This window comes from Argentina silus (genome assembly GCF_951799395.1).
Source record: "Argentina silus genome assembly, chromosome: X".
NCBI classification, from domain to species: Eukaryota; Metazoa; Chordata; class Actinopteri; order Argentiniformes; family Argentinidae; genus Argentina; species Argentina silus.
Window position 1 is genome coordinate 20,329,950 of NC_139653.1, and position 27,798 is coordinate 20,357,747.

General features: G+C 41.8%; 1 protein-coding gene across 4 annotated transcripts in view; it reads right to left on the reverse strand.

Annotated features, from left to right (window-relative positions):
* Positions 1 to 5,110: 5,110 nt before the first annotated feature.
* klhdc3 (kelch domain containing 3) overlaps positions 5,111 to 27,798 on the reverse strand; it is a 31,077-nt gene continuing 8,389 nt past the window's right edge. For 2 of the 4 annotated variants that reach the window (XM_083695659.1, XM_083695660.1), the window contains exons 6-11: positions 27,524 to 27,737; positions 26,036 to 26,122; positions 24,291 to 24,399; positions 10,026 to 10,099; positions 8,779 to 8,857; positions 5,111 to 7,903 (exon numbers count right to left, since the gene is read on the reverse strand). In XM_083695659.1, coding sequence (XP_083551785.1) covers positions 7,837 to 7,903; positions 8,779 to 8,857; positions 10,026 to 10,099; positions 24,291 to 24,399; positions 26,036 to 26,122; positions 27,524 to 27,737 — 630 coding nt within the window. In that variant the 3' untranslated portion in view covers positions 5,111 to 7,836. Of the gene's footprint in view, positions 7,904 to 8,453; positions 8,580 to 8,778; positions 8,858 to 10,025; positions 10,100 to 18,408; positions 19,130 to 24,290; positions 24,400 to 26,035; positions 26,123 to 27,523; positions 27,738 to 27,798 lie in introns of those variants that run through there. The other 2 variants (XM_083695661.1, XM_083695662.1) reach the window with 2 other exon arrangements.

Here is a 27,798-nt window from a genome sequence, read left to right on the forward strand (position 1 = left end):
TTTGTGTGAAATTCTCACAATTCTCTCATGTCAGGGAGAGTATGACAACTAGTTTGTTTGTGTGTCTGTGACACATACAGATGTAGTGTAATAGAGCTGAATGAGCCTCAATTAAACTACAGTAGTTCAACTTGCAAATAAGCAGTGCTCTCCAGAATACTGAGGTATAGTATTAAAGTAGGCTACAACAGGCCTATACACTTTCACAAAACAGCACAGTGTTGACACAATCACCATAGGCATATAGTAAGCTGCACTGACCTGAATCTTTTGCAGACTCCTTGGCGGGTATCCACAGTGAAAGGATGCAAGGAGCCGGGAGATGAACCACGATGAGCGCTAACAGGACTTTTGCGCGATTCGCAGCACACAGTCATTTTAACACTTGCTTGACCACCTTAAAGTTGTGGGAAACATGACAGATAACATATTGTCATATTAGATATACATCCAACTTTTACATTTACAAAACAATTTCCAAACTAATAACATGATAAGAAAATACATGTTCACATTGAAAAATGAATCAATAACCGACAATTATAAGAGAAAAGAGTGAATTAAAGTTTGTTGTAAAAAAAGAAAAAAGAAAAAAGAAAAAAAGAATGGCCCGATTGCCATTGATGAAAAAGGAGAGAGGTGCATTTGATAAAACTGCCCAAGCTACAATTTCTCCTTACCTTTGCAGGCTGGCTATCTAGATGCTTGTGAATCTAGTCTCTGTGTCCCCCTCCTTTTATAGGTTTACTCGGGATTAACCTGATAGCTTTGTTTAAACTCAGGAACTGCGAGAGAAAAAAACCCGGGTAATGTTACTTGTTGTGACGCAATGACAAGTGATGGGATATAATTAGTTACGCGGGCTCTAAAAATAACTCCCGTCAGACTGCCCCCAGTCGGAGCGGTGGATGGCAATGCATTAGGCTATTTCGTTTAAAATAAATAAATAAATTGTTAACTGTCCTTAACAAAACGTTCCTTAATGTTCCACATGGAAATTTGAAATTACTTTAGGCTAATACATTTTACCAGTGAATTCTTCTAAACAAAATCCACTACAATAAATTGAACAGCCGAATTGATTATTCATCATATCTCTAGGATAAACTAGTACGATTGAGTGTTTTCTCACCAACTATACACTGTATACAACAATGACATGGGATTAAGTAAAGTTGCCTGCATACGAGACACAATCATTTAATATATAATATAATTCTCATCAAACTGATTGCTCTTTTGAATCTAAGTCAATATCTGGAACAATCGGGGAGCATGCGTGTGGCACTGTAGAATGCGGATCTCTTAAATAATTTTGGAAAATATTACACAAAACTCCCGGTCATCCAAGCTTTTAATTAGCTCAATCATACACTCTCCTCTCCCCAGGCTGTTGCTGCAAGAGAGAAAATGTTCTCAACTCACATACCTGGTAAAATAAAAAGGACGTTACAGGATGAATTTTATTTCAACCTCACACTACATCCTCGCTAAATGTACTTGCTTTAAATCCTTGCATTTTGTCATGATAGGTCTACCTGCTGGTTTTGTCTGAGACCAGGTATCAGCTGACACAGCTGTACTGCCAGCAGATGCCTGACCTGTTGGGAGGAAAAGCTGATGTTTGGGACTGGGTGAGGAAGGTGTGAGACAGGGTCAGAAGAGGGTGTCTGTGGGCCTTGGGGTGGCGACAGGGCCACACTCACTGTCAAGTTTGTCTATAGAGGGCCTGACAGCAGGCTGGCGTCGACGGGCAGCCACGTCCAAGTAATGTCCCCTCATGGCTGTCAGGGGTCTGCAGAGTGTCAGTGGAGAGAGGATGAGTCTCTGGAGTGGAGCTGAGAGGGGAAAGAGGGGAAGGGGTCTGGACTGGCCAATGTCTGTGGTTTGTAAAAGTGTGGACAACAGGAGTCAAACTGCTACCTACAAATATCCATCCAGTAGTCAAACTGGTCCCTACAAATGGGATTCATACTGTGAGGCAATAGTTTACAGTTGGGGCATGCGCAGGGCATTGTTGCACTGGGACTGGAGTGAAGTGGTCCAATATAGGTTTGAGCTTTGCATCCCCATAATGTCATAGGCTTAAATACATTACTGTTAATTACACATAATACATAGTTGAGTGTCGTTATAGCATGAGGAAGCTGTATAATTTGTTTGTATGTTCTTGAAGTTACAAGTAAATAACATCAGTGAAGAGAGCCATTATGTATGTCGTTCTTGGAGCTATAACTAACAACTTGACTACACCTACTATACTAGTTTGAATACTGGTTTATATGAGCACACATTCTCTTCTCTTTTTTTTTGCCACAATGGAAAAAGTCGAAGTTCCAATACAAATTTCAACTGTTTGATCAAATAAATAATAGAAAAATATCAACCTTGCTGGATTTTAAATAAAAAGACTTTCAATGTCTTGATCAATTCCTCCAATTTACATGATTGAGGAGAAAGAAACTAGAACTTGAGTAAAAATGTGCAAATGGGGTTGGACAGACACCATCAGTCTGAACGAATTCTCAGTCTGATACTCAAGGGCCAATGAGGTTTTCTGAGACCTAAAGGGAAATTAGAGAGCAATTTGGCCAAGTGTCTCCCTGCATTAACGCCTTGGCTGACCCCAGGGTCCGGGGCCAGACACGGGGTCCACTGCTGCCCCACTTCCTGTGTGCAGCGTGGCCAGGCGGGACAGGGTGTCTCTACTGCTCTGCTCATAGCTGACCTGCCGTCTGTGGCCTGCACTTAGCACTGCAGATAACACTGGCTTTATAGCACCAGGCTGGTGACAGACACAAGCAAACTGCCAGGCCAGAGAAACTGAGGGAGAGGGGCAGGGTTGAAGGTGAGACAACGCCTTATGATGGGACATCCCAAAGCAGCAGCTCATGTCCCAGTTTAAGCAGTCTAGTGGGCCAGAGGTACTGAGAGGAGGGGGGGGGGGGGGGGGGCACGTACTGGGACATCCCAGAGCAGCCATTAGTTGATGTGTCCATTTGAGTGGTCTGTGAGGGACCAGCCAGACAGCACGGCTGGAGCAGACGGTCAGCTGTAGCTTCAGAAGGACCCAACAGCCAGAGAGTGTCAGGGGCCACAGATGGCAGCAGTCTGGGGACCATGAAGCGCCACGAAGCTTCAAGACAAGATTCACTTAAGAGTGAGGTGATGGTAGAGTTAAATGGAAAAGTGTGGGTGATACCCTATGATATACCTAAGTCTCCAGTGGAAGAGAAACGAAAAACCATCTTTACAAAAGGTGATAGCAATTTACATAAGAGACGAATGTCCCTGAAATTTGACGGTGGCCAAAATAAGTTCACAAATCTAATTTATGCTCAAACTGACCAGATGACAAGGATTATGCCTCTTGTACTGGGACACAATTTTAGTTAATAATAAATGTTAATAAGTTAATACAACAATGCAACACTTCAGTGTTAGAACGAACCAGCTTTGCGTTTCGCCATCTGTTTTACCATTAGACAGTTAACAACAATGAACACACCAATAAACTGCTGTCATCAAAACAATAAATACCCTAAGCCTAATTCAAAGAAACATACAGTGCCCTGTGTAAGTAATGGGACAGTGAAGCATTTTTTCCTCTTTTGTCTCTACAGTCCATTAGTTTGAATTTCACATAAAACAATTATTATGACTAAGGTTAAAGTAGAGATTTTCAGCTTTTATTTGATGGTATTTATATACATGGTTTCACCATTCAGAAATTACAACATTTTTTATGCATAGTCCCCCGGTTTCAGAGTACCCAACAGTGATGGGACAGATGTATCAAATGTCCAAAATAAGCGCTCATGTTTAGTATTTGGTCGACAATCCTTTGCATGCAATAACTGGCTGAAGTCTGCGACCCATTGACCCCACCAGACGCTGGGTATCTTCTCTGGTGATGTTCTGCCAAGCCTGTACTACAGCCATCTTCAGTTGTTGTAAAAATCTTATCATCAGGAAATTAAATGCATGTTCAATCTGAAGATTGACATGGCCAGTCAAGACCTTTCCACTTTTTGGCTCTGAAAAACTCCCTAGTTTCTATGGCAGTATGTTTGGGGTCATTGTCTAACTGTATGATGAAGCATCATCCAATGAATTTGGAGGCATTGCTTGCACTCTTGCTTGCACTCGGGCATTAATAATGTTCCAAACTGTTGATTTTGGCAAGTCTAACGTTTTGGCTTTTTTCAGACTTTTCAGCCTAATAAAGGCTTCTTTCACTTTCATTGACATCACTTTGGTGTCGGACTCCAAAGGCAAAAGCAAAGCCTAGAATCAATACCAGACATTGACATCTCTCTTATGCCTGCACAAATTATGTGACGGAACACACTTGACCAGAACATCTGTCAAGCCAATTGTCCCATTACTTTTGGGTACCCTGAAATAGGGGGACTATGCATAAAAAGTGTTGTAATTTCTGAATGGTGAAACCAATATTGAATACCATCAAATACAAGATGAGAATCTCTATTTTAACCTCAGTTAATAATCCACATTTTTAGAGTGTAGAGCCAAAAGAAGAAAAAATGCTTCACTGTCCCATTACTTAGGCAGGGCACTGTAGTTTCAACAACATAATTAGGATAATCAATCACAATTCTGAAGTTCACTAATTCAGGATCCTTCCAGAATGGTTTTGACTTCTTCGAGTCCCACTGGGGGAATATCAAGTCATAACAACCCTCAGCTCATTCACACAGCTTATTCAAATTCAGAGAGGCTCTGCTCTTTCTTGAGTATCTCTCCGAGAGGGGAGAGTGACCTCTCACCCCCACCTGCCTGCATGCACGCACACGCACACACAGAACTGGCAAACTGTGACACTTAACCTTTTGCCATTACAACATCGACCATAACAAAACAGGGTTCAGCTACTGTAAGAGAGCAACTGCAAACACAACATAGAAACCACTGCACCTTTGAGCAACAATATACTTTTTTGATAACCAAAAGACAAGGAACATTGCTTTGGAAAAATGGCATGAGTAAAAGGCTCTGAATTAATTAGTTTTTTGTTGTGGTAATTATTTCAAGTCAGAAAACAGAATAAGAAAAACTCAAAAACAATCAATTAAAATCTCATCAATTTTATTATTTATACAATTATATAGCATATTGCACAGGGAATCTAGATTAACCTTGGCAGATAACGTTGCTTTCCCCCATATAAACGTAGAAAAAAGCTCAAGGGGGACTACATAGCCTTAAACTGAATGCACATACTCAAATTTGTTGACCTTTTTTTTTTTCCTATCAATCATTCCTGTTAAAGAGTTTATTCAATCCTGTAACAACAAGTACACCATCATTCACCTGTTTATTTCCTCCCACATATTCCTGATGTGTTTAGATGTTAACTGCTGGCAGCTTCCACCTTTACACACTTGTGGCCAACCAGAAAGCATGTCCACCACATACATCTGAAAAAGTAACATTTTTGTTATACATTTTTCAGTGTTCATGAATTTGGTGTCAAGCTAAAGTAGTGTGGGCATATGTTATAAATGTCCTGGTTACTTAATCATAGTAGCTGTAATACAGTACAGGTGATTAGGATATTGAGATTTATCCTGAATGTGATATGTCTGAGTCCATTATGCAGTAGTGAGGGCATCAGACTCCCAGAGTCACATTGGCACTGCTGGTCTATAAATACGCCTTCAAACGTCAATCTGGCTTCTCTTAAGCGATCAGTAGCTCAAGTGATATTTAGGCAAAGGGCAGCATTAAAACATTTCATTTCAGTAAGGCCTGAAGAGGCGAAAGCATCAGATTGACTGTGGTGGAGAACTTTGGAGTACCTTCTATGTTGATCCAGTATTTCACCGCTTTTTTGAAACTACATGTAAATGAATTGTTTATGTACAGAAAATTCTGCGTACACATGCTATTGGCCGACTAACCTGGTCGGTTCACATATTCTTCAGTGAAGCAAAATTAGTCTTCACTCTGACACACTTATTCTGAGACTGGTAAAAACCAGTTTGGAAACCACTGTAATAATGGTAGCAATAGCTATTTTGTTGTATCTGCATTTATTCTCATTCACCTAGCAGAGCTTATTTCAATCATAATCAATCATAACTTTTAAATCAAAGACTGAAATGAAAATATATACTGAAAGCAGATTATTCCATCAATTCTAAGATTGAGACATTTCGGTCATGTAAAAAGTCTTGATCACCAATAAACAATTTAAAATGTTTCATTTTCCATCACCTGAATATGCCTCATTCATTGCAAATCCAGCCATTTAACTCATTTCATAAAAACAGAAAGAGAGGGTTATTTAAGAGCAGGTTGCGGTGTTGAATGTGTGTGAGCGGTAGGTTACCTAACAGTGCTTATGTGGCCATGATGCTGATCAGAACTACAAGGCTTTGGGTGTTTTCTTGTGGCTGCGCAGAAAAATACATGTAGTCTTATGGTCTTGTGAGATGAAATACAGCGAGGTGTGATGAATATGGCAGTCACAAGAGGTTTCATGAGTGTCATGGGACACAGTAGGGATGTGTAGGCTACAGGGGGAAAAAATACATATGCACACCTACGATGATCCCTTGACAATAACAGGCAGGGTGACAGGCCCTAACTGGGGGATAAGCGGCTGACACCAAAGCTTCCCAGATTGGCGTGGATCCAGCAGGTGTAGGGAGGTCCACATGGTTACTGTGCAGTGTATTTCTTACCCCTGTATCATGACACCCTCGTATATTTGGCACGGAAAAACAAACATCTGGGGAGGAGAGAGGGGAAGACATAGTACAGGCGGGACATTGACTATGTGCTGAAAGTATAAATGTTCATCAGCAAAAACAAAGGACTCTGCACACTGCTACACCTCAAAGACCTATGGGTTGAAACATTGTTGTAATAAACACATGGGCGCATCTCATTAAGCAGTCTTTTTCACTGGATAAAAAACAGATAGCAGATGTACAGTATGGTAGGTCTAGCACTGGTGTTACAGAGCATCATTACATTGAGTATAAGATCACCTGTGAGATGGTTTGGGGAGGGGGGGGGGGTGGGGGTTAGAAAGTCTAATGAAAATCTTCAATGTTCACTAGGCAGGCTTCATGTGCTATATCCAACATCTTGATTTATTGTACGAATAACTTTAGAGGACTAACCTGGAGATAAATGTGACTCAGTTAGAGTGAATGGATATTATAAGGTAAAACTGAAACCACAGCTATCCAAGTCTATGGGATTGGTTGTGATAGAAGTTTCTCTTTCTGGCATTCTCTCTGGGAAGACAGTATAGGCTCACTTGGGAGGACATCTTTGTGATATGCCTGTACCTTCACAGAGAAGAGATTACATACTAAGGACCTTCTTTCTTTTTCCCAATGTTAAATTCATGATTATCGTAGGCTGATTTGATTTCTTGAGACGCTGATTTGATTTCTTGAGAGGAGCTGCTATTCAGGTGTGAACAGTCAGATTCTCACAGGAGCAGTGAGTTAAAAAAATAGAAAGAAAAAAAAAGCATTTTCCAACTCTCCAAAAACTGTGTTGGGAGAATATTTCTGCTTTTAATACTGTCAAACGATCCACTTGATTTTCATTAAGTTCTGTATAATGGAACAACAAAAACCCAGATAAGCAGCTTTCATAAACATTATAAACCCACAGTGTCCATTTAAGTAATATGCAGAGTAGACATTTCAAACTTTGTTTTACTTGGAGATAGCGAAACCCCAGAAAGAAGAAAAATCCTATCTGATCTAAACAGTACAAAAAGCCTGTCCAAATCCAGTTGAGTAAAAAAAGCCCAGTGTGAGGTTCTGGTACTGTCTGAACTCTCTGTCCTCAGCCATGGGAGGAGAAGATGGGTCGGCTGATGTTGCTGTTGGTGGTCATAGCCGCCAGTTCCCATCTGCAGGAGAAATCAAAGGCAGAATCAGAGGCAGTTCTTACCTTACTCTGGTAAGAGTTTCAATGCCATTGTCATTCTACATTATTGTTAGTTTGCAGGCTGCACTATTGACTTCCTTTATGGATCGGCATTAACACATGGATAGTAATCTGTCTCTCAGTCTTAGGAGGTCAAATACTGTGACAAACTGAATTGACACTGCTCATGCACATTCAAGCACAGATAAAAATCATTAATGGATTTTGGGGGTGGAGCAAATCTCTAGCCTATCTTTTCGACTTTAACTCCTAACATGTTTCTCCCGTTTTCTCTTCCTCTCTGCCCCCTAATTCCTCCCCTACTGCTATGGATCTCATGTGAGGACCTTGCTGCAACCCGAGAACCAGAAGCAGGGACTGACGACAAGGCCTAGTGCTGACCTGATGAGAGGTCAGAGGTTGAGCTTCAGATTGTTATCACTGGCTCTGGTTTCACACTCACTCCCTCTTGTGTGTGTGTGTGTGTGTGTGTGTGTGTGTGTGGGTGGGTGGGAGGAGGGTTACCTTCCTGACCCCATCTAAAAGCCTCTTAGAATTAGGAATACAACTGCCAACACAAAAGTCTGTGTAAGGTGGAGGTGATGGTGGGAGGGGGTCTTCAGGGGTGTAATGAGTATCAAGTTCCCATTCATGATCACCTAACATGAGAAATTAATCACTAGAAAAATTACAGCTCAAGAATTTGGTTTGGTTGAAACACAAAACCCTGATCAAACATACAAGTATACTGTACTAAGTAAACAATAAAGTAAACAATAATGTCAAACACTCAAAAACACACTGACAACCATGCAAAGGCTAATCTGTGACCCCACTAATCTGTGAGATCTGTCTCACCTGATGTCATGCGGGAGTCCAGATTGCTCCAGACTGTACTGAATAACAGCCATCTTGCATAACGTTTTCAAATTAGGGCCTGAAAAGAAGTGAAAGTAAACACAGTAAAGTAAATGTGATGAATCATCATGAAATCAACACCACAGAGCACATACTGCAAGACACAGGCGTTCACTACAATAATCTTATTCCACACACACTGTCACTCGCCCACCAAACACATCCCAACTCGAGTGAGAAGATGCCGTTTAGCTTCTGCAAATAAAATGGTTGTACCAGACCATGCTGCCACCATATGTACAGCGATACGCAGTGGGCAGGAACAGGGGTTGGCAAACAACTGGCACAGGGTGGCTCATGTGTGCTCTGGAAGATCAGAGGTCTGCTGCAGGGGAGGATAGTGTGGGTACTGCCAGTCCAAACATTTCTCATGTTTATTTTCAGCCCACGCACACAGACCCTTACTGGGACCTGACAATGTTTCAGACTGCCACACTGCCAACAGGAAATGGCTTTATTGGACTGCCCAAGGGAGGGAGGTGGGGCATATTACTGAGTGGGACAGGGCCAGTGTCACCATCACTAGCCCAGATGAGAGGTGTGTCAGTGTTTTGAGCAGGCCTTTGAGAGGGAAGGAAGGGACAGCCAGAAGACAGGTAATTGAGGATCTGTTTAAAGAAGCAGGGCATACATTTTTTGGAAATCTGCCACCTCTTGCCACCATGTTGAAATTCAGTTTGAATTTCCAAACAACATCCTCCCTAATAACATCCAAACAACACACTCCCTTAGAACACCCCTGGCAGTAACAACATGTTTGTATGCAAACCGAGTCGGTAGGACATTCCATTTAAGAAGCTTTCATTTAGAGCTTTTGTGTTCGTAAATGAAATATTTCTTTCAAGGGATCTCATTCCTTGATGACTACCGATTAAACATAGTAATTACAACCATTAGGAAGCTTTCAGAAAGCTTAAATGTTACATACAGAACAATTATGTACTGTAAAGTATCTTAATGGAGATATTGATGGGGTCTAAAGATCATATTGATTTCAGAGTCTGACACAACAAATTACACTCGCCTGACACACACACACACACACACACACACACACACACACACACACACACACACACACACACACACACACACACACACACACACACACACACACACAAAAAAACCCATTAATTATACACTGACAATTGCGAGTAAAGACATTACCAGTAAAGAAAGGTACTCACTGAAGTCTAAGATGTACAGGTCTGAGTGATCCATGAGATTAAACTCATCGCCCATTCCCTGCTCTGGACAGGGGCTGGAGAGAAAACAAAAGCACACATTTACCACATGACATTTAATTTCAGGTGGTCATATCCTTCTTTTTTATTACTCCTAGCAGATGAACATACAGTGCCATTCATGATTATTGGGACAGTAATGCATTTTTTCTTATTTTGGCTCTATACTCCAAACGTTTGGATTTGAAATCAAACAATTACGATGAGATTAAAGTATAGATTTTCAGCTTTTACTTGAGGGTATTTATATTGGTCTCACCATTTAAAAATGGCAACCATTTTTATACATGGCACCAAAAGTATTGGCACATAGTAATATTATGACCAAATTAAGCACTCATGTTTAGTATTTAGTCAACAATCTTTTGCATGCAATAACTGGCTAAAGTCTGTCACCCATTGACCCCACCAGACACTACTTTGGCAGTTTGTTTTGGGTTATTGTCTTATGGTATGATAGTTACTGACACATTTAGACCTACCTCCTGTAGAGTGTTCCTGATCTGTTGGACAGTTGTTTGGGGATATTTCTTAATTATGGTGGGCACTTTTTGGTCATCCACTGCAAAGGTCTTCCTTAGCCTACCAGGCTGTTTGTGATTGCTGAGATAACCAGTGCATTATTTTTTTTTTAAATAATGTTCCAAACTGTTGATTTTGGTAATCCTAAAGTGTTGGCTGTTTCAGATTTTTTCCCCCCAGATTTTTCAGCCTCATAATGGCTTCCTTGACTTTCAGTGACACCTTTGGTCCTCATGTTGACAGACACCAATAGCAGACTCCAAAGGCAAACGCAAAGCCTAAAATCAAGACTAGATATTGACAGCTCTCTTATGCCTGCACAAATGATGTGACAGAAACACCTGTCAAGCCAATTGTCCTAATACTGATGCCATGAAATAGGGGGACTATGTATAAACTGTGTTATTTGTATAAAATGTGTTTATTATTTCAAATGGTGAAACCAATATGTACACAAATACACTTCAAGCTGAGAATCTATACTTTAACCTCAAAGTAATTGCTTGATTTCAAATCCAACCTTTTCGAGTATACAGTCAAAAGTAGAAAAATGCTTCACTGTCCCAATAATTACCGAGGGCACTATGTCTACTTCCATATACAGAGTGAGACACACAATATTCTCAATATGTGAAAAAATGAAAATAAAACACTTGTGTTTTGTCTCAGAGCACATCCTGCCAAAAAGGGCCAGAGAGTAGTCTGCCTACAGAGGTCAACAGGAAGTAGATGGAAGGGTGAAAGTGTTCAAGGCTTTAAACACATACAGGAAGGTAACATTAACCCTTCTCCTTCCTGTCTCTCTTACTGCGCATCAAACATACAAGAACAAGCCAAGGTGCCAATTGATTGACCCTACTGTACACACAGAGTCGCTTCTTTAAACACTGAGGTGTGCCGAAACTTGGGGGGGGGGGGGGGGGGGACAGTGAGATTTATCACAGTATCCTAATCAGAAGTCTTCAAACTCTTTGTTGAGGGCAATGACTCCCCTATTTCTAAACCTTTGTCCGCCAGGCCCAGCCTGCTTTTATCACCCAGGTACAAATTCAAGAACAAATCCCCAGACAAGGAGCCGCGGAGCGTCCCCTCACACACCAGTGCTGATCAAATGGAGCTGTGCTCTGGGCTCCTTATCAGGGGCCGGCACTCATTAGGTCCACAGGAAGCGGAGTGCTGCGGTCAGACAGCAGGCTGGTCGTGCTGATAGCATCCCCCTGACCCTCCCCACAGCCCACTGCAGCTAGCCCAGGTCCTGTATCACAACACATCTGTTTCCTGCTCAGATTCAAGGAGCACTAGCTACCACACACACACACACACACACACACACACACACACCTACAACTAATCCTTCTCTCCCTCTCCTTACTCTTGATTGTACTCTCTTGCCTTCTCCTCTCCTTCAATCACAGCATCTATCCTCTCCAGCTTCTTATCCATATTAGCTTCTCTCAGGCCACAACTATGCAGATTTCTTGGAATATGACACATTTAGTAAACCAGTCTTGCTATCAAGATATCAATGAACATATCTTGTAATTTCCATATCACACAGTGTTAAACACACAAGTGAGCAGTCCAGATCAGGGGATAATGGATTAGATTCAGTGGAATGCACAACACAGAGGGGACCCGAACAGGTACTGAACCAAACAGCTGAGTACCTGCCCATCATGCTGGGTAATTAGTGATTTACTCAACCAGGAAGGTTCGGCCTCTCAGGAATGGCAGAGCCAGATGCATTCCACCATGCATGAGTTTGTGAGGAAAAATGTAAAAAAAATAAAAAAATAAAAAATCAACAACCTGAAATAGCACACATCTTTCTCTTGGATTACTTCCTGTACTTGAGTGTACCTCTCCTTTCCTCCCTTCCTTCATTCTTCCTCTACCCCACCTGTTTTCTCTTTTTCTCCATCACTTGTCTTACACAACCACTCCCTCTATTTCCATCAATCTCTCTCTCTTTCAACCTCTCTCCCTAACGTCTCTCCCTCTCGCTGCATGTCCAGGATGTTGTAAGGGTTTTACGTTGCTAATCTTGCCTAAACAAACAGGGTGGCAGTTTAAAGCAGCCAGGAGAGGCACGGAGCACGAGCGCAGGGGTCCCAGGGGGCCAGCTGGGGAACTCATTACGTCTCCCTCCCCCAGGAGGTCACCCACCCTGGCTTACAGCAGGACCCTTTATCAGAACCCCCCCACCTCCCAGGACTAGCTACTCTGTCTCCCTATCAGAACCCCCCCCACCTTCCCAAGACTGGCTACTCTGTCTCCCTATCAGAACCCCCTCCACCTTCCCAAGACTGGCTACTCGGTGTCCCTATCACGCCCGGACAGGTCGCCTGCTGCTGGCCGTTACATTAGCACTCACACTCATATTTATTTATCTTTATCAGACGGACCGTGCTGCAATGTTAATCAAACATGCCCTATGAACTAATGCCCCAAAGAGCAGTGTTGCTCTGCTAACGCGACAACCCCTCCACCCCAAAGCAGAGAGACAACAGTGCACAGGATTTAGTCATCTCATTTCTAAATGAAAGTAAATTCGATTAATGTGGCACATTGAAACTACAGCAACTCTGCGCGACTTTGTATCTTTGTGCAATGTCCAAACAGTATCTGAAAATGGTGTCCAGTATGAATTCAGTCCTATGAAGCATGTTTTCGGTATAAATAACAGTAAACAAATCATAATAATCACAGTAGTGAACCACTATAGAAAACAGGACTTGGTGTAAAAGGAAGTTTCAATCTCATCACCACTCAATCCTAACTTCTCTAGCCTAATACTCACATAAACCAACATGCCTAGACTATGCCATACCACACAGCTCGTCTGACTGCCATGCAGGGTCATGCACTAACTTTGGTAGTGAATAGGGCCTAACCCTAACCCTGATGTTCACAGGTCGTCTTGGTTGGCTTGGCCCTGAGACAACATGCCAGTCCAACAGCAGCCATGGGTAGCCACTCTAATAGAGCACCCCTCGGTATCTCCCAGTTACCATGCGATCGCACACACATGGGGAGCAGGTATGGGGTCTTTGTGCTTGGAAGTTGACGCGTGAAGGGAAGCTGATAAGCAGACACCTAACAGAAGCAGCGGAGGAGAAGGTGGCATCCACTGGGTCCTGTGTTTCTCACATGCTCATAAAGACACTACTTGATGTGAAATTGAGCAGAACATTAGTGGGGGGTCACGCTAGGATAATCACTTGAGAGAGAGAGAGAGAGGAGAGAGAGAGAGACAGACAGAGAGGGAGAGAGAGAGAGGAAGAGGGGGCTCTGGTGGCAGTAGGACAGTCTGAAGCGGGAAAGTCCTAGAGTGTGAGTTTATGTGGTCTCCTGGTGTTTGATGGGTCGTTTTGTTACACGATCAGTAAAGTATCATTAAGTGTGAAAGTGCTCCTCCTCCTAAAGTAGAATAGTTCCCAGTCCCACTGAGATCTCAGGAACACCCCCTCCCCCTAGAAAAACACTGCTTGCTGTTAAAACAACACTGACCAAGGGCATCTAATTGCCATGTTTTCCAGCAATGTTCTGCCTGCTTCACCTCACCTTCTCCCACACCTCAGTCTCTAAATCCTCATGTGAAGGAACACTAAGGCCCTAAAACTTAACGAGAGACCACAAAACAGCTTGAGAAAACCCAAAGTTGTCTACAGTGTACGTAATTCCACTGATTCTGAAAACTTGCCCAAAAACTGTGAGTGAAAGGAGGAGGAAATCCCATCAAGTGACACCTTCATTTGCTGTTTGCTGTGCAAATGAAGTTACTATAGTAGTGTATGTTGATCCATCCCTAGCAAGTCCTGCTCTGTGCCTTTTATCGGCCATATCCTCATTCTTCGAGGGATTTGATCTTAGTACCTTTCCTCTGTCCACTTCCTGATGAGCAGTGGCCCCACAGAGCACTCAAGCTCAGAGGAACTCATCATGCAATATGACTTCCTGTGGAGACACTTATCAGGAGGGCCAGACGTACAATGCAACCTGATGGTTAAAACTAGTGTTTTTAATGCATTATCTACCGTAGGCACCGCAATACACACATACAATCCTGGGCCAGCAAACCCTGAGAGGTGAATAATATATAAACCAATACGTGTCTCATATAATGAAATATGCCAGGTACAGTAGATCCCTAACTAGCTATACTGGTCTGTCACTGGTTAGGTAATTTAATCAGAGATGTGCTGCCAGTGTACGATCATGCATTTAAGACTCTCATACATGCTTTAGAAGATGTAAGTTTGTTTTAAATAATCATTGTGATCCTCTAATTGAGGGTTGATCCTTACATTCCTCCAGAGGTCCATCTCTCCTGTCCTAATCTCAGCCAGCCTAAAGCTCTCCTTGTTAACTATCTTAACTATCCCTCCTGGGTAGTGGCTGGGCTGTGGATTAGGCCAGGGGTGTTGAGTTAAGCCCCAGGTAGAGGCAGAGACGCTAACTACAGCTGGCTCTCAGAGACGTCCAGCATTGAGATTAGATGGAAAAGATGGCAGTCTAATAAAACCTGTCTCAAATTGCGACTCCGGTGGATAAAATTCTGTCCGAACTAGGGGTGGTATCAGGAAAAACACACACAACTGCTCATGCTTGAAAATGTGTGATTTTTATTAGAAAAGTTATCTGGCTGTCTCATTAATATATGTGTTTAAAAGCAAGGAAGTGTAGATAAAGGGTTAAAGTTTCATGGCCTTTAATACAGCTGGTTAATATAACAAAAGCAGAAAGTGGATTGTAAATGCTCCTTGGTTGCTGCATCCATGGAAAAATAACAAGCTTCCTCCAAAGCCCACTGTCGAGCTATAGTAAGGTTCTTGAGACAAAATAGTAAGTGGTCACAAAGAAGCTGATGCCAAATGTAGCCTTCTGCTTTGAGGCAGAGTGGTATAGGTAATGTAAGCCTACCTTTTAGAGGGTACTCTCCAGCCTTTTCAATCCATGTTCTTGACATTCTGTTCTCCAGTGCAACAGTTTTACTGACTTCTGTCATGTAGCCACATCTATGTTGAAATCTTGTTGTCACGATACCAACATATTGACTTTGTTACTGATATGAGCTTAAGCATCACGATTTAGATTCTTAAACGATGCCACGGCAACCAAAAGATCCATAATGACATTTGATAGCTGATATTTGAATTAGTGTACTATGCTGAACAAATGAGTGAGCACAAAATAATTATAGAATTATTATATGTTTACATTAATTCAATACAAAATATAAGGTTATATTTGTCAATCTGGCAATGATACAGGCCCAGGTCTTATCTCAATTACATTAATATTCCATTTATGGTATGGAGATTTTAACCTAATGTTGAGATTTCATTTTTAAATTTAACTCAGTTCACAAGAAGAATAATAGATGAACACGTACAGGGATGGAACATCAGGCAAAGGCACATGATCACGTCACCAGGAGAGGACAAGACACTCTTTTTTTTTTTTAAACATACTCGCTTGCTTGACTGAATATTTGAGGACATGTTGAACTTAATTTATATCCCTGAACGTGTTATGTGATCGAATCATGTATCTAAGCATATCCTTAGCTATCAAACCTCTTCGCTGACCTGTTGTGATTTGAACTCCTTGAAGAGGTTGGGATGCCTATTGGAAAGATGCGTGGCTAAAATTAACGTGTTGCCTCCCTTTGACTACATGGCCTTGTAATATCTTTTACAAATAGGCTTTGTGACTTCGGTCGACCCGACGTCATCATTGGCTCTATACGCAAAGTAATGCCAGATTTCAATTCTGGCATCCTTTTTATCAACAAGCTGGGGTCGGCCAGCATCGACATTTGCTGCTTCCATCCTTCTCTTTCCTCTTCTTGTCAACGCCACGAGTGCGATTGTTTAGCGTTGTCTTTCCCAGCCACACGCCCACAGAGCGCATGCCAGGGTACACTGTGCCTCGCCCCCCGTGAGCATTTAGACAAATTACACTTATAAAATAATATTCTGCACAAATACTGCGTCAGGTGTTTATGAAAAAAAAAAAAAGGTTCTAAATTGTCTTAGTATAGAACCGTTTTCAAAGCTGGGTATCGTGATACCTTTGTAGAACTGGTACATCGTGCCACACTAGTCACATCTCTGTTCACCTAGGGCCTATTTCTAGCCCAGCACAGAGCTGTTGTGTTGATATCTAGTTCTGACAGAAAGGTAAACCAAAGAGAACAAGCAAACTGGGGTATGTCCACACATGTCAATTGAAAGTCAACAGCATCACAAAGTGTCACTCGAACAAGGCTGTTTATTTGGTCCTCTGAGTGACACTCAACCCCACAACACTTGGGTGTAATTGTAATGTATACAGTCAGTTGGTGGGTTAAGTAGGGTTCAGATGCAGATGAAATACTATCAGAAGTTTGTCTTTGAAGAGTAAATCAGACTGTCTCTCTGCTGCCCAGAGGTCTTGTCCTGCCACATGCGGGACACCATACATCCTGCTGGGGTCATCTCCTCTGTTTGACAAGTTATATCTCAGGCCCCTCCAAATGCACGCACACACGCACGTGAGCAGAGAAACTTCTGCAATCTACCCTCTTGACCTTGTGAGAGCAGAATGTGTAAGTGACATCAAAATGCAGGGGAGCGTTGATAGGTATGCTTTCACAATGCCTAAATATGCAAGCCAAACCATGCCAGGTTTAGACCAATCATAAGCCTTGATACAACAAAGCTAGCAGATGTATAGATACAACCACAAACACACTCATGGGTAGACTGCACTGCTTTATAAACCATTGAAAGGAAAAGGGGCACACTTTGGCATTGGGCATGTCTTAGCCTCACATCTGTGCTCTGTTTAGTCTACCCTTTGAACCCTCATGTTAAACAGCGATAATGGGCCATGCTCAGTCCAGCTGGACCACTAACATCAGGCCTACAAGCCACTGATAAGATGCGGTGGAGCCATGTTGGTGATAGAGGCACCAACACTTTCTGACCTCCCTGATCCACAAAAACACCCCTAGATTGCATAGCTACAGACGTTGAGCTCAACTTAAGCACCCTGCTGTTTTTTAAATGTGCAGTGTGAGGTTTCTTGCTGATTAAATATCATGGTGAGGTTGTGGTGTGGTACTGGGGATTAAATCCAAGGCCCAGGACTGGGATGTTTTGGCTACCTGGGAGATTACTTCTTCTGTGGTCCTCATCTGAACTCTTGAGTCTGTCACCCCCTCCTCATCCCTAATCCCTTACTCCTTTACTAAACCTCTCTCTAGTGGAGAGAGACTACAAGAACAGTCAGTTTAGAGGGATTGAGTCTTTTAAAATGTTTGTCACTTTTAACCACTTATTTCAAATGGAGCCCTAGAACTATAATTATACTACATTTGAAACTGCTGAACACAGAAAGAAACAGCTCTACCAATATCTGAAGTGCATCCAATAACAGGAAAGCATCATGCTGAGAGCCCCAAAGCGTCCAAACATACTAAAGACAACCTAACCTACATAGTATCTATAGTATTTGCAGCCTGTCGTCAGACACCTTCGTATCCACTTGATGCACCAGACAATCCTCTTTCAGCCAAAAGGGGCGCATGTGCAATGGGTGGTGGGGCAGAAATGAGCATGAGCATGTGTGTGTATGTGCGTGCGTGCGTGTGTGTGTGTGTGTGTGTGCGTGTGTGTGTGTGCGCACGACACTGACATCAGCTCTACAGGAGGAGTAATGAGTCATACTGAACACACGCACCTGACAAAAACTATGCTTAAACGGAAAGAGAGACGTCAGGATAGGCTTGAGTGTTTACAGAAGCCGGTGGGAGATCTCAGTGTTTTAAAATGATTTCTAGGATATGGCATGTGACTTATTCTTGAGAAGGGTTTAGTGTTTGAAATAACGAGAGAAGAGGTGCTGCCTTAAATAAATAATCTATGTATGTTCGTGGAAGAGAGCACCACTCTGTCAATAGAAAAATAATATGATTTTATTATTTTATTATTTATTATTTTACATTATACTTAGATTACAAACATGACTTTTTGGGCTCATGACCTTCATCAGACAAGAAATACATGACAAGACATGCATATAGACTGGGGCTTGAACAATTACACAGGTGATGACAACTGAGCCATTCATCTACATTTTGGTGGTGTGACATTTCTAGTTGTACAGTCAATATGAATCATCCAGAGTTTTGATACATACAGACCACAAGTATACAAGATTCTGTATTTTAGTGAAAGTTTAGATCTCTGGATATTACAGTAAACTGATATTTAGATTCAAAATCAGAGATCATCTGAATTTTAAAATGGCACATACTGTATATGACTCTTCATTGCAAGAGTTCAATTACAGGAACAACAGGGATACCCGGGGGAAGACATAGGCAAGTGGATAAGGTTCTAATAGGCTAAAAAGGGAGCCTGCGGCCAGGGCTGTAGTTCTGATGATGAGGGGTGTGATGACACAGTGGTGGACAAAGAGGACCTCAGGAACATTATCTTCAGAATCGTCACAGCAGCCCAAAAAGCACAGCAGAACTACATACACACAAACAAAGTAAAGCAGTTCATCGCCCAGTCACAGATCCCAAGCTGTCCACTCCCAGCATGCCAATCTGTCACATTCTTGTTCACATCCTGCCCCTCAGAGGATGCCCTGTCCCCAACCTCGGGATGCTTCCCGATTTATCTCATCGTGGGCCTGTGGTACACAGACATAGCCGACACAGACACTGATGACTGCCAAAATGAGCGCATTCACTCAACAGGACCTTACTTTTAACAGGTGTTGCTTTCACTTCATTCAATACCTTTTACAACAGAAAAGTAAATTTAAGCCATTAAGCCTATACTCCACTTGGCTCTCGCAAGCAACATAACAGGAAATAACAGCCAAAAAGAGAATGGTCTGACAAACACAAGTGACCTAATAGACTTGTCCTACTATCAGGAAGAATATTTTCAGTGTCACAGGCGGGAAAGGACATTTCAGACCAGTGGCCAGAGAATGGTCAAGTAAGGAATGGTCAAGTAAGGAGCAGTCAGTTCATGTGTGATGATTCTCCTTTGTGGTCAGTGATGACATGTTTGGTGTGCAGATGTACTACAGTACAGTCAGTGCTGAGCAAGGCTGGTTCTGTGCAGGTCAGTGCTGGTGTGGAGGTGAAGGTCAGTGCAGGTGGAGCCACTCATGCCTGAGCAGGTCTCAGTAAATGAGTTGAGCAGAGCTGCAGAGGGCAGATCGAGTTGCACTCCATGAGAGACGAGGCTCCCACAGGTCATAAATCAGGGATAGGGCAGAATTTCGCGCCTCTCTGCAGCTCAGCAGGCCCGTTTACACTGGTGTAAGTGGCGTTGAATAGACTGCCACTAACACCCAGTCTGTCATCCACACAGACCACCCTCCCCTCTCCCTGCCCCACAGAGGAATGTAGGTGTACCCACACACACACACACACACACACACACACACACACACACACACACACACACACACACACACACCTCGAAACAAACTGCACTAAATCAAATAATAATGAGAACCAAAACAAAGATATTTCAAACCATATCCGTGAAACCTACAGTTTGCTACAGTACCGTATCACACAAATCTAAAGAAGCATAATTTTTATCAAACTTTCTGAGAGTAGCAAAAAAAAGAAAGAAAAGGAAAAGGCATTGCTGTTTACACTTCTACACACAAACACACAGGGAATGTGGTAGCCAAATTAAAGTCTGTATTTGTCATATTGGCAGTGAGTTTCCCAGACACCTATAACACACTGCTTTGTCCAGCCCTAAGTGTGACCACTTTGAACACAGTGGGCTCAAGGACTTAATAGTTTTATTGTGCTTCACTAAAGCAATAAATTATTGCTCACCAAATTCCTGCAGTTAAAGTAAATATCATAAACTGGGAATAAATATCAACAGAGGGGTTCTGTTTTGGATCAGTCCGATAGGCCCATCTTCCCAAGAAAACAAGAGGCTGATCGTAAATCTGGACACCATTTCCTCGGCATGTTCACTAAAATGAGGAAATTCACAAAGAATACAAGCAAGGTGTCCACCAAGTAATTCATGATAGCCCGTGCAAGCATTTGTCAATTTCATTGAGACAGATACAAATAACTCTTTAGCCTTGATAATTACTCTCTAAGTCGTTAAGCCATAATAAATAAACACAGGAGACAGAGCACTGATTAGCTATGGAGGTGGTGTTCCAAATGACATGGCCTAGATGGAGAATCCCATTGTAATGAAAATACAGTGTCTTTGGAAAGTATTCAGACCCCTTCACTTTTTCCACATTTTGTTGTGTTATAAACTCAATTTAATTGGATTATTTGGATTAAATTCACACATAATACCCCAGAATGACAAAGCGAAAACACGTTATTTGAAATTTCAGTAAATTTATTAAAATTGAAATACAGAAATACCTCATGTACATAAGTAATCAGACCCTTTGCTATGACACTCTTAAAATTAGCTAAAATGCAAAAATGTCATCAACAAATCACTCAATAAGTTGAATTGAGTTCATCTTAATAGTTCATGTAATTTTGGAATTAATATCTTTGTTTTTATAGGGTCTCTGGTTTGCATAGGAATCAATTACACACCGTGTGGATCAGGTTGTCATTACAAACTGAGCAAATGGAGAGGAACAAAACTGCTCAGGAATGCGATCCTGAGGCCTGGGAAGACTTACAAAAATCTACAAAGTTGAATGGTGGAGAGGAAAAAGCACAGTCGATGGGACAACATCATCTCAGCCACTCTACAAAATGTGTCTATAACCAAGTGGCCAAAAAGAATCCCTTAATGGAAAATAATCTCTCATATCCATAATTGTGTTTGCAACAATGAATTCAAGTGATACAGCAAAGAAAGTGGCTGGAAATGTGTTTATTTGGTTTTACTATAAAGCATTAAGTTTGGTGCAAATCCAGCACATGCAATGCAGTTTCCGCACCATCTCTCATGTGAAGAATAGTGGTAGCTGCATCAAGTTATGGGTATGTGTGTATGGGTATGTGAAAATTATGAAATTTGCTGAGTTGGTAGTGACATCCTAATCAGTATGTAATTGATTCCTATGTAAATCAAAGACCCTATAAAAACAAAGATATTAATTACAAAATTGCATGAATTATTATCCTTGCATTAAGATGGACTCAATTCAACTTAGTGTGATTTGTTCATGTACATGAAGTATTTCTGTATTTCAATTTTAATAAATTTACTGAAATTTCTAAAAACGTGTTTTCGCTTTGTTAATCCCGGGGTATTGTGTGTGGATTAATGGCAAATTCTTTTAATTTAATCCATTTTAAATTGAGTCTATAACACAACAAAATGTGGAAAAAGTGAAGGGATCTGAATACTTTCTGAAGGCACAGTATATTGTGTCTTTTTTAGAGAAGTTGTCTTTTCCTCAACCAAGTCAATGTTAACCATGAGAGGTACTGAACACAGAATGAACCCAGACAGGAAGATCTAGGGTCACACTTTCACTTTTCCTTGGCCAAATAAAGTGGGAAAGTAAATAAACAAATGTATTGACTAGGTCCTTGGTCAGGGTGTGTGTGTGTGTTTGTTTATGAGAGTTCCTGTGTGTAAGAGCCTTAAGAGTCCCAATGTAAACAAAAAACAGCCTAACCTAGGCCCACAGAACCTCTGTGTGGCCAACTTGCTCAGGGCTTGTAGGGATCATGCTCCAATTTGTACAGTAACTGGAAACAACGCTCAAACAGACAGACACACCGGGATACAGAGTGATAGACGCACTGCTGGACACCCAAACCACCCAACAACAACCAATCTGGAAATGGCCAAAAGAACTCAAGAGGATTATATTGTATATTAGAGTTTGATGTGTGTGTGAGTTTGATGTGTGTGTGTGTGTGTGTGTGTGTGTGCGTGCGTGCGTGCGTGCGTGCGTGTACACACTATACTGAAGACATAAAGACATGGGGATCATGAAGGCCCATATCCACAGTAAACCTGCCACTCCCTCTATGCCACCCAGGTCATCATGACTGAGACGGGGGGGGCAGCATTTCCTCCGCTGGTCAGACAACAACCCCCCCCCCCCCCCCATTAGTTTTCCCAGTCCAGCCTCAGGCTCTATCTACTCTGGACAGGAACTCATGACTCCTGTAAGAGAATCCTGGGAAAACACAGCACAAGCATTTTCAATAATAATCACAGTTGCTCTCCACTGCAAACAAAATTTGGTGAATACCAGTTGACTCCAGACGCCCCATACCAGAGGTCCACCAAGACGATAATATTGGTAAATAGTACTCATACATTAGTTCCAAAGATAAGTGCACTATGATTATCATTCTCTACCACTTGCATGAGTTGATCACTGCAGATGAGTTTATGCCTGAGACCCAAGACGACAATTCCTCTGATGAGACATGGGCCCTATCAAACAAAGTATAATACTTTCTACTTTTATCATAACAGTTTTTTTTTGTTTTTTTTACAGCAATCACTAAAAAAGAATGGAGGCAAAAGTTCCCCTTTTATTTTGTTTCCAATAATCTGTTGGGGTAATGTTAGTCAAGGAGGAATCTTTGAGATGTGGCTATGAAGAACAGTGACAGCAGTGTTAGGGTGCTTGTATATTAGGGTCTGTTGCTCACTGTGCTGTAATGAGCAGCGGTGCGGTAGACAATTAATCCAGCCAGGGCCGGGGCATTGCAGGCTGAAGGACAGTGGGCTCAGAGCTCTTATCCACAGCCTCCCCGACCCCACTATCAGGCTGGCCCAGTGGGGTTCAGCTGATAACACGGCGTCCTGATAACACAGGCCCATGCCTCTGGACCATGCCAACACCGTTAACTACCTCGTTACACTGCTACTGGTCAGGGGACCCAGGCCAAAGGCACCTACTACTACCCCCCCCCCCCCCCCCCCAGCACCATCATACAGCCAGGGGCTATCAGAGAGTCCCATCTACAGAAGCCGGGCCACTGTCTCCCATCTACATGATGAAAGGGAGTCTCAGTCTTTCCTCCATATACTGTACAGCTACACAGGATGCACTGTGTCTGAGTGTGTTCTACATAAATCACCGTTTTGACTCAAACCAGAGATAACAGCATTACTTCAACATCATTTGCCTTTACAAGCTCTTTGTTTGGAATGCATACATACACATAATTCAGACATTTGGCTAAGACTTTGCTGTGATGTCGAGGGATGTGGCTGGAGAAATGCAATCGCTCTCAAATGTGTAGATGGTGCTATGGACACAAAGGACTGGCTGTCCATGAGGTCAAAACAATATTATTAAAACAAATAAATTATTAATTACAAATTACATTGTTCAAAAACAATGGACTAAAACAAACCTTATGTTTTGGGTTAAAATGGGGGTAAGACAGTTGAACTAAGCTTACTTATAAGTGATACATACCTACTGAATCTTGCAGAATATAATTAATTGAAGAGATACTGTAGGGTGAACACTCAAAAACACAGCCCATTAATTCGCTGAAATAACCACTGAACAGGGTTGAATACTAAAGATTACATCTTTGAATAATGTATGTAAAATGTAATAGCCCCAACAAGGCTTATGGCCAACAATGTAGGGTTTTGAAACAATTGCTGGGAATGATGTTTTTCCAAAATTCTGTGTTTGATTGAATCTCAGTCCTTTTACAGTACAATGTCATACCTGGTTCCTCCAAAAAGGATGATGCGATCTCCCACCATGCAACAGCACTGTCTCCTCCGTGGACATGGCCCTTTCCCTTTGGGCTCTATCTTCTTCCAAGAGAATGCCTCTGTAGAACACGCACACGCACACACACACACGCACACACACACACGCACACACACACACACACACACGCACACACACACACAATGGAGAAACATACAGTATAAATGTACAGTAGACATAAAACCAATCAATATTCAGCAAAAATGGGACACACCATAGCAGGCCATGTTAAGCAGCAAGGTTAATAACAGCATTCTCCATTCTCCAACTTGTTGGTGGTCTAAATAAAACCTCTAACACCGAAACAAACAGCTATATTTCATAAAGGTAAAGCTATCTGAAAATATTATTTTTTTATTTATTTAAATTTAAATTTTATTTAAATAATTGAAGTAACCTATACCTGCATGACATCAAAAATTGACAATTGTTGCCAAACTTTTCAATACGTACAGGGTGGTTTTTGCATTTTCCGATTTAGTTAAAGGATGATTGAGATTATTTGTGAATTTATATTGGATATTATGTGCTTATTTCTCTGCAATGCTCTCGATGCCAAGCAAAATAGACTTAAAGCGTACAACTACGCTGCTTCAAGCAAGCCTCGCTTCACAGACGTGTTGCTTTTTCATGCGGTCTAGAATGTCTCACAAATCACTGTGAGTTGTTAAACTGCAACTTACTGTACGGAGACAGGAAAGTTGGTATAGTAATGGTGTCTATAAATAGCTTAAATTAAACACTGCATCTCTTGGTACAGGTGGATGGGCTATATCGTAGCAAAATACATAAATAAATACTAATGTTCCTGATCTACCCCCTTCTATTAATTTAGTTTCTTCTCTATAATTAGTACAGAAACAAAACAAAGGGAGAAGGGAGTTAAAAGAGAGAGCGCTACATGCAAGAAGACAAAAGTATTTACTTCATAATCAACAAATCCCCTCTTCTCCTCTGCTGGAGTGCTAAATTAATGACAATGCCTGCTCAATGTTTCCATATAAGGATGTACAATGTACCTCCACACACTCATGGATGGGACAGCATCACTACATCTCTATGGCAACAGGCATCATCTTGATTGTGTGTAGACAATGATTAAGGGACCTCCATCTAGTGGCCAGCTTTAACATTGCAGGGATAAATAAGGGTTCAGACAGGCTCTGTTTAGAAACAACTGCTAGCTTCTTCACCCTAGACACTCAAATCTAAAAGATTTGGATGCATGTAGGTACAGTATAGATAGATGGTAGTTTATCTAGTGTATAGGGAGTAGGGAGAGGTTGTTTCTGGACTGGGCCTTAGTTTCCAAGTTCCTCCATCTTTAGATAATCTGAATTCACAGATCCAACCCAGAAATTACAACTCAAGGCAGACAGCAGGGGTTTTGGCAAGCAAGTAATAAACACTTTCATGATATACTGTAAAATGGAGCATTGTGTAAAGACACCTAAAGTTTTCCTTTTACACATTTGCCAGGGCATCTCTGTTTCATATTTTACATAGTTACAGTGACTAGGCACCATGATGAGGATGTCAGCGATGCTGTAAAGGGGATTGTCTGCATGTCTCTCTCCAGAAGAGGAGAAAGTGGGTCAAGATGAGCCGGCACCGGCTGTACTGCTTCCCCTCCACAGTAGTAAACAAAGTCATGACGATGATGGGCCAAAAACTAAATATGACAAATGGTGAGTCACCTGGATTGAATTTCCAGAGGTCATTGAAGTGTCGGTCCAGACGAGCATTGTAGCCTCCAAATATGTACAGCTCCCCATTGTAGGAAACTTTCAGAAAAGGGGAAATGGAGAGAAACAAAGAAAATAATATAACAACTTTACAGATTCGAGCAAGACTCATTTGGAGACTTATCTTTAAGATGTGCATGTAATAAGTTGTCTTACTAAATCATTGTGAGAATCCCCTGTTCAGATGGCTGAACTCTCACATTGGACTCCAATGGAACTTAATCTCTCTTATCTATATACAGTGACCTGCATATGTAATGGGACAGTGAAGCATTTTCTTTTCTTTGGCTCTAAACTCCAAAAAGGTTGGATTTGAAATCAAATAATTACTATGAGGTTAAAGTAGAGACTCAGCTTTTATTTGGTTTCACCATTCAGAAATTGACACTTTTTATCAATAAAAATGACACTTTTTATCCCTATTTCAGGCTAACCCAAAAGGGACAGATTTATCAAATGTCCAAATGAAACACTCATGTTAAGTATTTGGTCCACAATCCATTGCATGCAATAACTGCCTGAAGTCTGTGACACATTGACCCCACCAGACGCTGGGTATCTTCTTTGGTGATGCTCTGCCAGGCCTGTACAGCCATCTTCAGTTGTTTTGTTTTGAGGCATTTTGCCTTAAGTCTCCTCTCCGCAAATTAAATGCATGTTCTATAGGATTTCACTCTGCAGATTACTTTGGCCACTTTTTCTAGTTGCTATGGCAGTAGGTTAGGGGTCATGGTCATGGTCCTGCTATATGATGAAGCACTGTCCAATGAGATTGGAAGCTTTTGCTTGTACTTCAGCAGACAAGATGTTTCTGTACACTTCAGAATTCATTCTGCTACTGCCGTCAGCAGTTACATCATCAATGAAGACAAGTGAGCCAGTTACAGTGGCAGCTATACACGCCCAAGCCCTAACACCAACACTGACTTGCAGTGACAACTCTTCATGTTGACATACACCAATAGCAGACTCCAAAGGCAAACCAGTGCCTTGGACCAATACTTGACATTGACAGCCCTCATATACCTGCACAAATTACGTGACGGAACACACTTGACTAATTGGAAAGACCTGTCAAGTCAATTTTCCCAATACTTTTGGTGCCCTGAAATAGGGGGACTATTTACAAAAAGGGTTGTAATGTCTAAATGGTGAAACCAATCTGAACGAAAACAACATTGAATTAAAGATGACAATCTCCAATTCTACCTCATGGTAATTGTTTGATTTCAAACTGTTGAAATATAGAGCCAAAAGAAGATAGAATGCTTCCTTTTCCAAATACTTATGGAGGGCACTGTATGTATGTATGTATGTATGTATATATTCCAAATGCTTAACTTCCAGCTCATTCAGTATTCAAAACATGCAGAAAAGCATGGTGAGCACACATTCAGTAGTGTGTGTGTGTGTGTGTGTGTGTGTGTGTGTGTGTCTCACAGGCTGAATGACTCCTGCGGCCCTCAGGCAGTAGCTGTGCAGTGGGGGTATTCAGCCAGCAGTTGGTTTCTGTATCAAACACTTTGATCTTGTTGCAGTAGATCTCGTTGTTGGAGTGGAAGGGCCCAAAGCGATCTGCTCTGCCCCCAAAAACAAACATCTTCGTTCCAATAATAGTGGCCGAGTGGAAGTCCCTCCAGCGTGCCGGAGTGCCCTATCAGGAGTAAGCCCAGAGAGAAAATGTTCTGTAAAATCACACTTCCAACATCTTTTTT